The sequence below is a fragment of the Argiope bruennichi genome, chromosome 1 (genome assembly GCF_947563725.1).
Source record: "Argiope bruennichi chromosome 1, qqArgBrue1.1, whole genome shotgun sequence".
NCBI classification, from domain to species: domain Eukaryota; kingdom Metazoa; phylum Arthropoda; class Arachnida; order Araneae; family Araneidae; genus Argiope; species Argiope bruennichi.
Window position 1 is genome coordinate 27580184 of NC_079151.1, and position 17433 is coordinate 27597616.

Here is a 17433-nt window from a genome sequence, read left to right on the forward strand (position 1 = left end):
ATATTGTTTATTAGTATTCTGATAATTGATATTTCAACAATTAATAATTGATTATTATTTGTAATTTTTTCATTTTAATTCTAATATGCAAGTATTTACTTGTTATTATTTTTAAATTAATATCTTTATCCTAGCATTATCTACAACTATAAATGGAATTAAAAATCTTTTATTCTATTAAAACATTTTTTTCTATTTGACAAGTAATTTCTTATAATTTGTTAAAGAAAAGATTTGAAATAAAATTTATGGTTTCTTTTGCTAAATTTTTGCTAATACATGTGCTATTAAAGTAAGTGCATATAATCCTGCTGGTTTTATATTCATTTTTCAGTACCCAATTCTAATACCTATGCCGGACACTACTTAGTGATTGAATATTGTTATAAAATTTTAATCAAAGATCATACTAACCTTCACTGTTAACATAATTTTAACTTGTGTTGCAAAAAGTAGGCTTCTTAGAATTTAGAATTTTCTGTTTCTTAGAATTCTTATACAATTTTAAAAGCAAAGTATTTAAAATTTTCAGTATTTTTTCCATCTAAGAAATGTAATATTAATTAATTGTAAAAGTATTTATAATAATTTTTTATAGTATATGTAGAATGATTCTGATAGGGAGAAAACTAATATAATTAGTAGGCATAAATCAGGAAAATGTTTTTCAGTTTCTGTAGCCACCATGTTAATACAAAGTTTATTGTATGTGTTATGTCATGCATGGGATGCAATAAGAAGAGATAACCATTTGCTTGAATATTCATTTTGCATATTTAAACATCATTTTGAGATGTGCATTAAAGCTCTGTAAATTTTCATATCTTTGAATCTATTCTGTTTATTTTGTACATGAATTGTGAAGCATGTTAAAGCTCTGTTAAGAGATGTTACTGCCATGTTGAATTAGTTACTATTGAGATTCAATAACTTAATTGAAAGAATCAATATAAATTAGAATAAAAATAATTTCCACCACTATTTCTTAGCTAAATTGCAAGTTGTTTATTTGGTAAATTGCTGCCTCCAATATCTTGCAGGTTAACGCCAGAATCAATCCGTGCGCCAGCACATTTTTCACAACAAATCTGGTTATATTTACAGTTAACAGCCAAAAATATTATTGCAATGAGTTAATGGAAAATATTTAAAAATTACAACAATGCTTTAAAAACTTATAATATATGCCATAAAAATTAATTATTATTTACCATTATAGCACTATTAGTTTTCATATCTTTAAATCTATTCTGTATATTTTGTGCATGAACTTTTTTAATGAAGCCAAGGTCCATTGCATCGTAGTGTCATTAAAGCCTATTAATGACACTATTTTTATTTCATATTAGAATTTCCTTTCTCATTCAACATACAAATTGCTCTGATAATGAACAAAATCTTTTTTTTCTTAACTTTAAACAATGAAATAAAATAGAACTATTAAATATTTTATATAAGATTGAAAGAAAATTTAATTTTACTACAGGAATAAAAATATAGTTAAAATTATATTAAGAATCTTATGCTAAAAGATATTTTTTAAATATAATTGCAATTCTGGAAACAAAATAACTAAACTGGTATGATTAAAAAGACATTTTTTTTAATTTTAAAATTAATTCTATTAATAGTTAAAAAATTTTGCACAAAAATATTTTTAGAAGTTATTACAGGAAAATATCAAAATCTCTTCTAATTTTTAAATAATATTTGCAAGAAATCATTAAAGGGTGCTTTTCCACTTTCTGAAGTATGTGCCAAGTTTTGTAACTCTAACTAATAGAGCATCAAAGAAAAATAGACATATCCTTTTTAATGATAAGGATTTTAAGTTTCGGATATATTTGTTTCTCTAAGTTTTCTTGATTTAGATTAGTTTAAGTAGTTATTGTGTCATAGTATAATTCACATAACCTTAAAATTTATGTACTTGCTTTCTTTAATTTCAGTTGAATATTTAAAAAAGTTTTCTATACTTTCATTTCAAGACTGAAGTGAAAGTATAGAAAACTTCTTTATTTTCTCTGATTGATTTTTTTGATAAAAATTGAAATGCTTAGAATAAGATAAACTATAATTCATGTTTAATTTAGTTCCCAAGGGAAATATATTTGAATATCTTAAATGAGTAATAAATTTATGCTAAAGTTATTTTTCATTAGGATATTTTATATTTATTAAGCTATATAATGCTGATTTTAATTTTAAACTAAATTAAATAATTAAAAGATGCTTGTTTTAATTTAAATTATGAATTTAAAGTAAGTTATTTTAGTGTTTAAAGTTCTGAGTTAATCAATAAAAGGAAGATGCTGCCTCATGAAAATGTAATTGCCAAATGATCATTTAAATTTTATATTACTTGCTTATGAGAATAGTTGGCTTCCTCTACCTCTACTTGTTTTACGAAGTAGAAAAGCAGCTAATACGGCTTCTGCTTATTAATACTTATATGTCATTCACAGAGAAGGTTTGCATTATATTTATGTGAAATTCATTGTTAAATCAAAATCATTTTTCATTAAAATGTAAGTTTTAATTTTTTTATTTTATTGCAATTATTATTGAATGTTATGTTTTATTAATCATAGTTACATTATTTATTTTATTGCATTTTATATTTTCTGCATTAAAATTGTAATTATATTGAATAGATGTCGTATATCTTTTAGAATTTGAATATTTATATCAAATTTAAATCCAAATAAATTACTTGGCTATTACTTTAACTCGAATTGACTTTAATGTTTTACATCTCATGTTCAAAAACAAAAGTTTCTTTCTTTATCAATTTTTGTTCTTTCATGCAACTCCAACATTTATCTTCTTGCATTGGCAATCAAGGAATAAATAATTAAAGGTGTTTATAATTTGTGATGTTAAATATGATGAAAGTTGAAAGTTTGCTAATTTCTGAGCAGAGGGATTTGCTTGTTTAATTTTATATGAAATGTATAGGAATTTCTCTAAAAGGGAAATAATTTCATATATACATGCATTTGAAGATATGTGACAAATGGAAAGGGGATATGAACTTGCTTCAGCTAATCTGTATATTAACTGAATGCAATGTAAAATAAAGTTACATACTCATTTATGTAATTAACAGTGAAAATAGTTTATCGTAACTTGCTATTTTCCCATTATCTTAAACATAATTTTATAATAGCCTCTTCTCTGAATTGATGTGAAAACTTAAAAAATATTTTAAGTTTATAAATATGTAATACATAAATAAAGTAACAAATTGTAAAATTACACTATTTCAATTTCTATATATTTTTATAAATCGCCTACAATTTTTAATAAGATTTAGTTAAAAATTATGAATTATCTCCCCCTCCCCCCCCTTTAAGTTTAAGCATGCAGTGTTAAAGAAATCAGTTAATCAAAATAATTTTGTAGACTACATAAATAAATTTAATACATGGATTTTTTTTGACAGTTTGAGAGTTATTATTTTCTATATTTTAAAAAAGATTATTTAAGATATTGTCAGAATGTATTTGGATTGCTTTGTAGTTTGAAAATGCAGCAAGTTTGAGTGGAAATTGGTGAATGGTTTTCAATTATTTTATAAAACTTTTAAAAAAATACATTTTTATAATTTTTGCTTTGATATGAGTTTTAATTGTTACGAATTAAATATTTGCATTTCTTTGGTGGTTTTCCTCACTATATATTTTCAAATACATTTTTATTACTTTGAACTAAAAAATTATTTTCCAAAATTAAGTAAGAAAGATTTAATTCTTGAAACAAAAACAAGTCAATTTTAGTATGCCATAAATTTATTTGCTGTTCTGTCATTAATATATCAGCCACCACTTTATTGCAGGAACTGGAGCAAAATAGTTCTTGAGAGCAAAGGGTTAAATTATTTACTGCACCATCATGCACATAATTTTTAAAAAATTGTAATTCTAATTTCATAATTTTATTATTGAAAGTAAAAGAAAGTAATTGTAAAAATAATGCAATTTTTGGTTATTGACAATAATTTTGAATTATCCACCAATTAGTAAAGTATTCTTTGTTGTTCTTTTATCTTTGGCAAAAAAAAAAAAAAAAAAAAAAAAAAAATTAAAACATTTTTATTCTTAGTGTAATGCATAAGGTAATTTACTAATTGATGAAATGCTTATGGTAGGTGATAATTATGAACGTGTATAGTATTTTATTTTTAAATTGTTTATAATTTTATTCTTTTTATCCTATTAGAGCATTCTCTAATGAAGTACTACAGTTTCAACTTATAATCTTGTCATGGCCAAAATTGGAAGCCAAGCTCCCAGAAGAGGTTGTATATTATATGAATGAATTGAACAAATACTAATTTTTTCCCCTTTCTTGCATTATATTAAAATATTTGCAAATATATTATAAGATTTTTTTTTTTTAAATTTAGTTTATATATATATGTGTGTGTGTGTGTTATTTAATGTCTTAAAATAGTTCTAATTTTTATTTTTGATTGTTTTTCCAAGCCGTGATTTTCCATATCTCAAATATACAATGAAATTTGTAGGAACATTTTCTCTTGTGAAGATGGACATTCATTAAGAGTGATTATTATGCAAAACTAATTTGAAACATTTCAAATATTTCATGTAAAATGAAATGATTAAATTTTTAAAAAAAGTTGCATTCCAACATAAATTTTTAATGTTGAAAATTTCAGTATTATGGGAAAAAAGCTTTGTGTGTGTTTCTTTTTAACTCCCTCCCCTCCTTATTTTGTTCTATAAACATAAATTGAGGCGCGATTATTTTCCAGATAGATCCTGAACTGTGTAGTTTTTGCACTTCAGAACTGGTAGAAATTTTTTATTGAAGCCCTTTAATTTTCTTGAATTATGTTTGGTTAATTTCAGATTTAGTCATAATTGCGAAATTATAGCTGCCCTCCCCAAGTGATAATGTGCCAAATATCACAATTTAAGCAGTTTCAGTTATAAACCTAAAAAATGAAAATTGAATTTTCTTTCTTGAAGCTTTATGGGAGGTTGTTACTATCAAAGATGGCAAGCTTTTGCTAACTGGTCAAGAAGGCCTTTCATAATTCTTTTCTGAAACAAATATACAAAAATATTTAACCTAATTTTGAAGTTATGTGTTATTAATTTTGGGAATCATTTTCCTGATTGCTTAATTTTTGTTGAATTTATTAGGATAAGCATATTTTTGATCAATATAATGGTTAAATTCATTAGGAAAAGAAATTAAATGCATTCCGAAGAGACATGAATTAAATAATCTAATTATGAAGCTAAAAAAAAAAAAAAAATTCTAAAGAAATATCTTCATTAAATTTAATAGTTTGAATCTTGCTCTACATGGGGAGTAAAATCTTTCACTGCTTTCAAGAAATTAATAGATATTTTGTTAAATGTAATCGATAAAAAGTTTTGAGGCTAAGAAATTAACAGCTGTCAAATAGTTGTTCATTAGTCTTATATAGGAATTGAAGATGCAAAAATGAATGATCTAGTCTTGACAAAACAATCGGTTTTACTTTCTTTCATGGGCATATTTATGAAAGTCCATTCAATTTTTTGGGTTATATTATGATAAATGTTTAACATTTTTGTGAATGGTTTATGTGTCATGTAGATTATAAAATGTTGCTTATTTTTTTAAAAAACTAAATTGTATTTTGAGTTTTGAAGATAAGAAAATTTCTACTAAACTACATTAGTCAAAATTTAATGGAACATTGATTACATTTTCCATCCATGACATCTTACCAAAATCTTTTATTAACTATTCTCTTATTGATTCCAGTTCCCCTCTGATCTTTATTAATACTTTAAACAACCATTTTAAATCCTAATGGAGTAAGAAAAGAATTGCAAATGAAAAGCTATCGTCTTGATCAAATTGAACTTTCATTAATAATATAATCAGACTTAAAAAATGTAAACACACCAATTTCTAGAATTGCTTGCCTTTCAAATGGTAACTTAAATTTAACAATTATTTAAAAAATGTCAAGAAAACAGAATGCTGAGTAATATTTTGAGACGATTTTTGGTATAAGTATTTATAAAATAGTGCTTTTTCATAGCTGAATTGAAATTGTTTGAGAATATGAAATGACAAAATTATTAAAAATTATGCTCATTAGTGAAATATTTATTAATTTCTTTTATTTTTTCCTACAATTATGCTCTTTGCCTTACTAATGAAATTGCTTTAAAATATGCATATGTGTACGTGCTTCATATTAACATTCTGAATTTGAAATTATTTTCATTTTATACTTTTATATCATTCAAATAAGTTGCAATATTATTTCCATCTTCATTCTTTTTACATGCTTATTATATTTTTATTAAAGATTAAGATGTTTATAAAAATTTGCCCACTTAATTAGTCACATATTTGATTGAACAGCTTTCATATATTCTTTGTCAGTGAAATTTCTTTTTGTTTAGCAGGCATGAAACAACCTCGAATTGCTCCTAATGGTAATAGGCTTCCTGATCCTCTGCCAAATGGAGTTATATTAACAGATGTAATAAAAAGGCAGTGGAAGCTTGGGAAATCAATAGGTCTTGGTGGATTCGGCGAAATTTATCTTGGTTTGTTCATATCACTTTTACATTTATATTACTTTTTTTAAAAAAATTAACAGGTTTTTCAATTATTTACTTTTAAAGATTTTAAATCTTCAGTTGTTATTGTAATGTCTGTATCTTTTATTATAGGACTAATTTATATTGGTAATTTTCATTACATGTTTGGTTATGAAAAATGGCTAAAATGTGTAATTATACAAAAAAAAAAAAAAAAAAAAAATATTATAAGTTGAAGTCAGCTAAGAAAATCTAATATTACAATTATAAAAGCACTCATTTGTACGAAAACCAATTTAAATATTTAATGTTCCTCAAAGAAATCTGGCATTAACACTATTAAATAATACTTATATTATTAGTAAATTTTATTTGTGATTTCAGATTTCTAAATGAATGTTGAATACTTATTTTGACTTCAGTTAGTTTTTAAAATCTAATAATGAAATTTTGAAGATTAAATTAATACAATTTAAGAAAGCTTTAAAATTTTTAAAAATTAATCTTAGAAATCTTTTACTTATGCACAGAAAAACAATGGAATACTAGAAAATTTATTTAATATTGTTTAATGAAAATGTTTTTGAATATTTTGATCAAATAAAAAGTTCTTAAGCATCGTAATAAGTTTCTAGAATTGAAAAATTATACATTTTAAAGATGTTTTCAAAATGAATCTAACTTTTTTTATTTGTTCCACAGAGAGTTTTTTTAACCTTTCCTGAATCAGCTGAATTCAGAACATATATGCAAATACTTCATATTTTTAAAAAGTAGTTTCGATTTTCTTTTAGAGTTATATTTATCTGCTAAATAAATAATGAAGAGACTATTCTAAAAATTATATCCTTGATTCTTTTTATACAGCATCTGATGATATTAAAAAAAGGCCAGGTTTAGATGCAAAATATGTCATCAAAGTTGTAAGTATTTGCTTCTTGTATCATATACTGATTCTAAAATTATTGTTTGCCACATATTTATTATCAGCATGTTAGTAATAATATGTAATGTAAATTGTATCATCTCATTTTCTATTAAAATTCATTAAACTATACATTAAATTTCTTTTTATAAATTCATTCAATATGTAAAAAAATTGTTGTTATAAGGATTCTGGTTTAGTTTTTGAAAGTTTTATATTCCCCTCATACTCAATTTATTGAAGTGTACCTTCATTATAAAATAAGAATAAATATAACTATGTCTAATCAAAAATTATATTTACCATAAATTTTGATGTATAATATAAGTATTTTATATTAAATGATATAATGATCATAAAAAATACAATAAGTATAAAATAAATATTAATAACATTTTTAAAAAAAATGCATATTATATATTTATAAAACTATTTAAATTCTGAAAACTTTTTTGTGTATTTTAATACAAAACTATGCGAGTATGATTGGTACTTCAAAATTTTATTGGCTGACCTTGATATGGAAGTTTTATTTTTCCAGTATACTTTAAATTAAATGATATTTCTGTTTTATTATAATTTTAATTTATTCCTTAGTATTATTTAACTGGAATTAAGTTGAAAGAAGTAAAGTTATGACTAACTAAATTGTTCTAATTAAGGAGAAAGGAAAAACAGCTGTTATAAAGAATGTTTGCCAGTTAAAAAAAAAAAAAAAGAAGTTTTTATAAAGACAAGTTTTAAACTTATGAAATAAAAAAAAAAATCTTGTAATTTAAACATTATTAATTACATAATCCTTTTTTTTTTTTCCTTATTGTACATATACCCATATAAATACATTATTGTTGACTCCCTACTTAGATAGCAAGATTTTGGTTAATTTGAATTTAGTTATGTGGATAAGGTATTCCTAAATAAATGTTATGTGCAAAATAAAGGACAACCAATTTATATTTTCAATTTCAAGTATTTTTCATACTTAGGCTTTTCTAGATTTATTAATACATTTGTAGCAATCCTAGTAAAATAGATATTTATTGATTTATAAAAGGTGGAACTGTACTGATAGTTTGGAAAAGTTGTAAAGTGAATTTGATATTAGAAACAATGGATGCTCTTGAATGCTGAAATATACCCATATGTAGAATCAGAAGCTACATGAAAAACTTTTTTTTTAAATCCTATGTTTTATCTTAAATGATATAATGATCATATGAAAATCTGATAAGTATATATTAAATATTAAATTTAAAAAAGCATATCATATATCTATCAAACTTTTTTTAAATGGTGAAAACTCCTTTGTGTATTTTAACACAAATTTGAAAAAATGTTATACTGGTACTATAATATACAATCTTGCTTCTATATTTCTTCTTTTATTTAAAAAAGATGTTTGCTGTAGATATCGGTAGAAGACAAATGGTTTTAGTTTTAAAATTCTGTCCATTCCTTATTATCCATATGATCTCCAAAAATTATTTTTACTTTATTCTTATTGAAATTTTTATTAAATTCATTACTTATAATTTTATAATCATTCTTTGCTATTCTTAATGGATTACATATAAGCATACACAAAAAGGTGGAAAAACATTTGTTTTCTTAATTATTATAATTAGACATATACTTCCAATTATAAAGTTCTATTAAATAACATTGTTAGCAAATGGTTTGATTGCTGTAGATGTCGATAATAAAAATATATATAAAATACAGATATTTATTTATTTTGATTCCCATAGTGAAAAAATGTCAATTAGTGAAGTGTTTCTCTTGCTCATGTATAAAGACAAAGTTTTAATGTTTTTATCATCAAAATTTGCTCTGATATTAAAAAATAAACTTATTGACTTGCACCACTTTGAAGTTGACTTAGTCAAATTAAAATGCCACATCACTCATTAATCTAAAATTGCCATTGCTAGAAAATCTCTTATAATAAAGATGGAATTCTTTTGTACTGAAAGTGATCATTTTGACAATTGATACTCCTATCTCAGTTAAAGCAATATGTATCTGTCCAAATTAATTTCTCAGAACAGAAGGATTTAATTTTATTTGATGTGGGGACCAAATGCAAGGTCCTATGACTTTGGTCGTTATTTGATTACTGCTTTCCATTGAGTCCAAGAATACCATACAGATGCTAATTATTACATTGAAGTGTTCTTTGCATTGTTATGAAATTTTAAGTTGTAAATTGACAGTTTACGTAATATGAGGGTTATTTGAAATGTAATTTGTCAATTTCTATATCGCTTGTTTAGTGTCTCATGTTCCCTGAGGAAGTGAGAATCCTGTAGTTTGTATTTGCTAAACTATATAGTGAGTAAACTTCATAGAAGAATATTAGGAATTTGAGAAGCAGTGTTTGTTTTTTGAAGCTAGGCTAGCATTATGATTACATATAGCATTTCAAAATATTCCTTGTTACTGAAGTATGCCATTTTTTTAAAAAGCTTAATACCATGCAAAGAATTGTATTCTGTTGCAGGATATTCCAGCATTTCTCTGGGACATTGTAAATACTCAATTTTCTTCTTTTTTCTTCATAAAATAAGATTAAGGCATTCAATCAAAATGGACATAATTATGTAGGGTTAGTAAATTTCTTTCAAGTTACGATCATTCAATAATAAAATAATTGTTTGTATATGAAAGCTTTTCTATGTATTGAATGAATTTACATTCTGAAATGAATATTCCCATCTAAATTTGAGATAAACTATTCAAAATTTAAAAATGAGCAGAGTCTATAAATTTTGTAGATAAAAGCCTGTCACTTTGTGCATGGATGAAAGTAATAAAAACATATTACTAATTAATGCTTTTATTCTGTGGTTATTGTATATAAATGTAATTAAACATTTTATCATTAACTACCAGATAATCCAAATTGTTTTCATACAATTATCACTTTATTTATTAAAACCTTGTAATTGGAAGTATATGCTGGGGTGCAGTATAGATGTTTTTTTTTATGTCATTCTATATATATAAGAAAGAATCACTCTAAAATTCTTGCTTAGAAAAGGTTGTTTTTACAAAAATATAAAAACTGTTGATATGCCATTACAAACATAAATTTTGTATTCTGTTTAATATCAAAATGGAATTAATTCATAATGTGCATAGCAAACCACTTGTTCTTGAGAACAGTTTTCAATAATGAATCATTTATTGCTTATTGGATTCTAATTGCATAAGTACCAATGATTTTGAAACAGGGTCTAGATAAATTATTTGAGAAAAGTGTGTTTAATGATTTTAAAACTTTCTACTGAGAAACTTTAAAAGTAGAGTTAAAAGTAAATTAAATTTAGACTTTTTACACTTGGCACCTCTCGGGCTCCATTCAAGATAGTGCATCATTTTGACATTTTATTTATTTATTTTTTAATTTTAATTGCTAAAAATATCTGCAGAGTGATAAGAAGATGTAGATTAATTTTTTGAGCAAATTCAACCTAAAACAATTATATATATTTTTCGAAGCTATAAACAGTTCCTTATATTAGTTGATTAATTATGTATCAAATTACTTTTCTGAGTGCAAAAGGTTAAGATATCCTATTAATTTTTCAGGAACCTCATACTAATGGACCACTTTTTTCTGAAATGCACTTTTACCATCGTGTTGGGAAAAGTGAACAAAGTAAGATAAATTTGTTTTGTTCTTTAATGTATTCCAATTGAAAATTAAAATAAATCAATCATTTACATATTTGCTAACTCTTTTTGACAAATTACTATTGATAATTTCTTTTATTGGATTATTCTGCTATAAATTAAGGAAAGAATCCAAACAAATTAAGATATATATATTTAGCTGTATTTATATTTTAATATAATATTTTTTGGTTCTGTTATTTTATTAATAACGTAATTTGCTTATATATAAAATATATAAGCAAATTATAATATTGCAAAAGCAGTTATTAATATTAAAATTTAAATCATTAAGTTCAATACAGGCATTGGCTAAATTGTTGGTAAGTGTAGTTTATTTAATTTCTGTAATTAAATTCTTGTATTTTTAATTTTTATTAAAAAAATTTTTTACAGTTGAAGAATGGATGCGTAAAAAAAAGTTATCGTTTCTTGGTATGCCTAAATTTATTGGATCTGGTTCACATGAACACAGAGGTATAAAATACCGCTTTATGGTTATGGAAAGATTTGGTGAAGATTTGCAGAAATTATTAGACAGAAATAATAAAGTTTTTCCTCTAAAAACTGTATATACACTTGGTAAAATGGTAGTAAGTATAATTTTTTTCATTACTCTTTAAAAAGTATTTTTGCCTAATTACTTTATTATAATATCTTTATAAATTCCACATATATTTATAATAACAACTAACTTTAATGAGCTTATGAATTAGCATAAAATGGAAATGAATTTTTCTTTATAAATTCCCGATATATTTATTATAAAAACTAACTTTAATGAGCTTATGAATTAGCATAAAATGGAAATGAATTTTTCTCATTGGCTATGTCTTGTCACTATTAGAACGTTCCCAAACATAAAGCATATTTTTGTCTGTTGCTGTCATAACTAGGCTTCACTGACATATGAAGAGTGATGCTGTTTTAATATTTACATCTTTCATGTTGTAGCATTAGAAATAACACACAGAATGATGTTTCTTTGCTTTAAAGAAATATGGATAGGGAAAATTTTTTCTTTTTTGATCAATTATCAAGCAATAAAAGTACAATTTTTAACACTTATGCATTCTTTATATTAATTTAATAGCCATTGCTTGTTCAATACTTTGGTCAACCAAGCTGATCACTTACAGCAGCTACTATGTAATACATTTTTTTAAAGGTTAAAGTATTGTAACATATACCAGTTTAATCATCGTATATATTATATTGGGCTTCCCAAGTCTCTTAAAATTGTTGAAGGATCTATTTTTTATATATTGTGATTCAAATTAAGGTATTCCTTATTTCAAAATTATTAAATGTCCTGTTACAATTTGATGTCTTAAGAATTTAGATGTATGATATATTTGACTCTATATTAAATATTTAAAAATAATCATGAACTTGGAGCATTTATATATCAATTCAATCTCTTATTCTCTTTACAAAAAAAGTAAAATGTTCCATGAAATATTTCATTAGTACAGTTGCTTTTATTTAAAAGATATTTTAATGATGTTACATGACAAATAATGTACATTGTTGCTCATTGATTTAGTGTACAATATTGATTTCGAATTAAAGTGATAAAAAAATTTTCACTGGACTCATGTTGGATGACGAATTATTCAATTTTATGTATTCTTCAATGAAAAAATTTGAATTTTATTTGGATGACGTAAACAGATTGTCAATGGCCAAATGTATTTTTGTGATACATTGCTATTTATTTACTTTGAATGAAACCAGTATGTTAGCAGCTAAATCAAATACAGCTTGTGTTTTATTTTTGTATGATATGGTATTTATAATAGGGTTTTTTTTTTTATATAATTCGAAATTATATTTATAAGTATATATTCTTTCTTTTCAGTTGGATATTTTAGAATACATTCATAGTCATGGTTATATTCATGCTGATGTCAAGGCATCAAATTTACTTCTTGGTTATGGACCTGGTAAAGAAAATGAGGTAAGATGTTTAAAATTTTATATCATGAAGTATTTTGTTGAAATTTTTAATTAACTTGCACAAAACAATTTTTGTAGTTGACAATTCTGTTTAAATTTAAAAGTGTTTTGATAAATTAATATTGGATATGCAACAGTTCAATAGTTTTCCCACTTGCATCTGTATACTTTTTCAGATGTAAAAATATAATTTACTTTCAAATTAATCTTTCGGGCAATTACAGATTTTTTTTTTTCTTCAGATGAATTGTTCACAATTCTTCAAAAATTCCGATAATTAATTCAGTCATATTTTTGTACTTAAAACTTTTATAAATAGTTTTTTAGTTTTAAAATATTATTTATAAATAATAAACATTGTATATCATTCATGTTCTATAACAGCGGTGGTTTAAAAATTTTACTGATGAATGTACTGATGAAACAAAATGTGGCAATTCAAATATCAACCTCATTATCTAATCAGTTCTAAATTTTAAGGATTTCTTGACATTTTTTTTCAAAATAGAATATTATCAGATAAAACTAATTAAAACAATTATTTTATATAACATCTATTTTCAAATTTGGAACATATGTAATGAAACTGTTTTTTTTTTTTTTTTTTTTTTTTTTTTTTTTTCCCTGTAGGTTTATCTTATAGATTTTGGTCTGGCTTGCCGTTACATAACCAATGGTCAACACAAAGAATTAAAGGAAGATCGCCGAAAGGCCCATGATGGAACCATTGAATTTACTAGTCGAGATGCCCATATAGGAGGTAATTTTCTTTTCTCTTTTGTTTTATAACATTTAATTGAAATAAACTTAGGTGTTCCTTTCTATTAGATTTAAGGAAAATCATCTATAGTTTACATGCTGAATTTGAAATTATGTTCATTAAAATATCAATTTAGCAACTATCACTTATGTTCTGTTGTATTAAAATTAGTCATAATATTTTAAGGATTATGAAATAAACTGTATACTTATCTTTCATTATTATTTTTATTATTATTCCTAGGGAAATAGTTAATTTGGTGTAGAAATTATAGTGTATTTTCTTATATTTCAAAATATTTCACAATATGATGAATGTTTGTGGTTTCTAATAAATGTATAAAGTACCAGGAAAGTAATAGAAGTACTTAATAAAATTGCATCTATATATTTAATTATTATTTATAATATGCATAAAATTAGTATTTTAAAATATCAGATCTTTAAATGTATCTTCCTTGTTTTACAATTTATAAGTATTCTTTAGTCTTCTTTGCTTGTTTTAGATTTAATTTAATAGTTGTTTAATTGTATTTGAACTCCAGTAGATTTTTAGTGTACTGACTTAATAAATTTGTGTGAAGCATTAATATCTAGATTAGATGTTTCTGTTCTGTGATATACATATCTCTAGGGATGCATGGCAGTCCGGCACAAGAATGGGGGAGATAGGTGCTGTTTTTAAGAATTTTTGGAAAGAAATGTTTATATTTTTAAACATATTTGCAATTCCTTAATTATTACTATTTTTCTTTATAGCTCAATGGTTCATTCATTATATGCATAAAAAAAATGTTCAAAAAGTTGGTTGACTTTAGCATGAGAAATATTTTTTCAAAACTTGTCGGCTGTTACAACATGCCCGAATGTAGGGCAAATTGAAACAATAAAAACACAAATATTTCAAATTATTTCTTCTTTACCATTCCTTTATTAATTAAAGTAGGTAAGACATTTAATAATTATTATCACCTGGCATAATAATAATAAATGATAACAAGTGATTTATAATAAAATTAAAATAAATTTATTTAATCAATCAACATAAAAGTCAGTTCGCATCAGAATTACAGTTAATACAAGGAAATAATTAACTAATTTCTTTCACTCAAGGTTTGTACCTACATTTTGCAAATTAAGCATTAAACACATTCTCTTTTACTATAATCCTTCTCTGGGATGGTCTGTTTTTAATGTCTTAGCATCGAGACCAGAGTGTTCTTGTTTGAAACTTTTACAGATGAATTGCTGTGTGAACGGATTCGCTATACATTAAGTCCAACATCTTCTCTAAATGGGAATAGGATAAATTTCAGCTTCTATCCCAGCTCATATACTATTCTCGCCATCAATCCCTTGTTCAAAATTACTTGATCTATCCCAAGATAATCCTCAAGTTACTTCTTTATGGGATATTAATGTAATATAATATTATATCATCATAGTTACGAAATATATTTCCATAAACTGGACCCAAACCATTCTTTTTTAGAATCTGTATTTTAACTAAAAATCTCTTTAGCTCTTTTTCTTATGTTTATTATAAATGCTTGTCAGAATAAATTTATTCTGTCTAGAATTAGCTTCTTCTCTTATTGCTAAAATTCTTCTACTGTTTCTTAAAAAATTTCAGAAACAATGATTCATTTGTTTTTCGCAGTCATTTTCTTATACGAAAATCTTTTTATTCGTATTAAGTACTTAATGAAAAATATTGCCTAAAGAAGTATAATTGAAGAAGCAAAAACATTAGACAGCTTATTTTTTATAGAACTAGATTATCCTTTCCAAGACTGAGAAAAAAAATTCAATATTGAAATTGTAACTATAAGCTATTGAACCTAAATTTACATTTTTTGAAGAACAATTCATAATTATGTGAAAAATGAGTGGCGATTTGCTTCGTCTTTTTTAATCTAAAGCACAAATTTCCTTGGTGTGTTGAGTTCTAATTTGAAATTTTGCTATAAAAAATTAAAAATGAATATAAAGAACAGCTTGATTCATTTAATGGAAAAGTTTGTTTAGATGATCTCTATTCTAAATTTTGAATCCTGATGAATTTCCAGGTTTTGGGGAAGTTCTGAGAATAATTCTTGTATTTTCTATCACATGGCAATGGGGCTGTGAAAATATATTTATTATCAACAAGGATATGTTTGTTAAAAATCCAAAAGTAGATTCTTTAATTGGTTTAAGAACTGTGTATCATGTCATAAACCTTTATAGAGGTGTTTCAAATTCAAAGATTACTACGCTAAAAATGAAGAATACATAGAAATGCAGAAAAATGTTCAGGGAAAAGAAAAGGAGTCTCAACAAATGTAAGGCAGCCATTGCAAGTGAAATTGTTGCAAGGGGGGAGATGAAACCGATGATTGAAAAATTGGCAGAAATTAATATTCAAATATACGAGTTTGCAAAAATAAATAAATTAAAATATTAATTTAGCTTTGCAATGTTTTTTGTTAAGTAATCATTAAATGGTTTTATCAAGATAACAAAAATGTAATTTTATGTTTATTTTATCTGGGTGATTTATAATTAAACTACGCAAGAGGTTATCAATATCCACCCTCCCTTAATATATTAATTTTGCTTTGTTAAATTCTAGGCCATACATAAACAGAAAGTGTTTTTTTTTTTTTTATTCAGTATGTAAATATAAACATTATTTTTATATACTACTAGCCGCCTTTGGCGACCAGCCGGTTCGCCAATCTTAATGTTCGTTAAAATTTTAATAATTAAATAATTTATGCAATTTCTATTTTAATAGCTTCTTCATCAAAATATTTTAAAACTTCAAATTTTGATTATCATATAATTCATTCATAATATTATAAAGGCCTTCAGTCATAACGTAATATGTATCTCTCATTTTCTGTTAGCACCCGTAGAATTTATGCTTTAAATTAAAGTGGAAAGAATTTATCTTCAATTAATATAATAATATTTTTTACTGAAACAAAGCATTTTTTTATAATCTGATTACTGAAAATAGAGTCACTCAGCGTTTAAACTTTATGGGCACTAAAGAATATCTTTTTAAATTTATGTAATATCTCAAGAGTTGGTCAACAAAATTTTCTTAGATTCATTATGAGCAGATTGATTAGTTAACAATGTTTAAATTTAAATGCATCAAACACTAAGAAAATAAAACGAATCGTTTAAAATAAACGGTTGAAAACGGTAGAATTTATGCTTTAAATTAAAGTGGAAAGAATTTATCTTTAATTAATATAATAATATTTTTTACTGAAACAAAGCATTTCTTTATAATTTGATTACTGAAAATAGAGTCACTCAGCGTTTAAACTTTATGGGCACTAAAGAATATCTTTTTTAATTTATGTAATATCTCAAGAGTTGGTCAACAAAATTTTCTTAGATTCATTATGAGCAGATCGATTAATTAACAATGTTTAAATTTAAATGCATCAAACACTAAGAAAATAAAACGAATCGTTTAAAATAAACGGTTGAAAACAGGTTTTAAAAAAACTACTTAAAAAACGATGTACTTAAAACTAT

The 17433-nt window shown here is 24.3% G+C and overlaps 1 protein-coding gene across 2 annotated transcripts in view; it reads left to right on the top strand.

The window, feature by feature from the left end:
• The window catches only part of LOC129964389 (serine/threonine-protein kinase VRK1-like), a 34693-nt gene that overhangs the window by 6086 nt on the left and 11174 nt on the right, over positions 1-17433 (top strand). The window contains exons 2-8 of one of the 2 annotated variants that reach the window (XM_056079095.1): positions 4222-4300; positions 6438-6584; positions 7446-7501; positions 11095-11164; positions 11575-11771; positions 13040-13138; positions 13768-13897. In XM_056079095.1, the coding sequence (XP_055935070.1) occupies positions 4267-4300; positions 6438-6584; positions 7446-7501; positions 11095-11164; positions 11575-11771; positions 13040-13138; positions 13768-13897 (733 nt within the window). In that variant the 5' untranslated portion in view covers positions 4222-4266. The remainder of the gene's footprint in view (positions 1-4221; positions 4301-6437; positions 6585-7445; positions 7502-11094; positions 11165-11574; positions 11772-13039; positions 13139-13767; positions 13898-17433) is intronic. The other variant, XM_056079096.1, reaches the window with a different exon arrangement.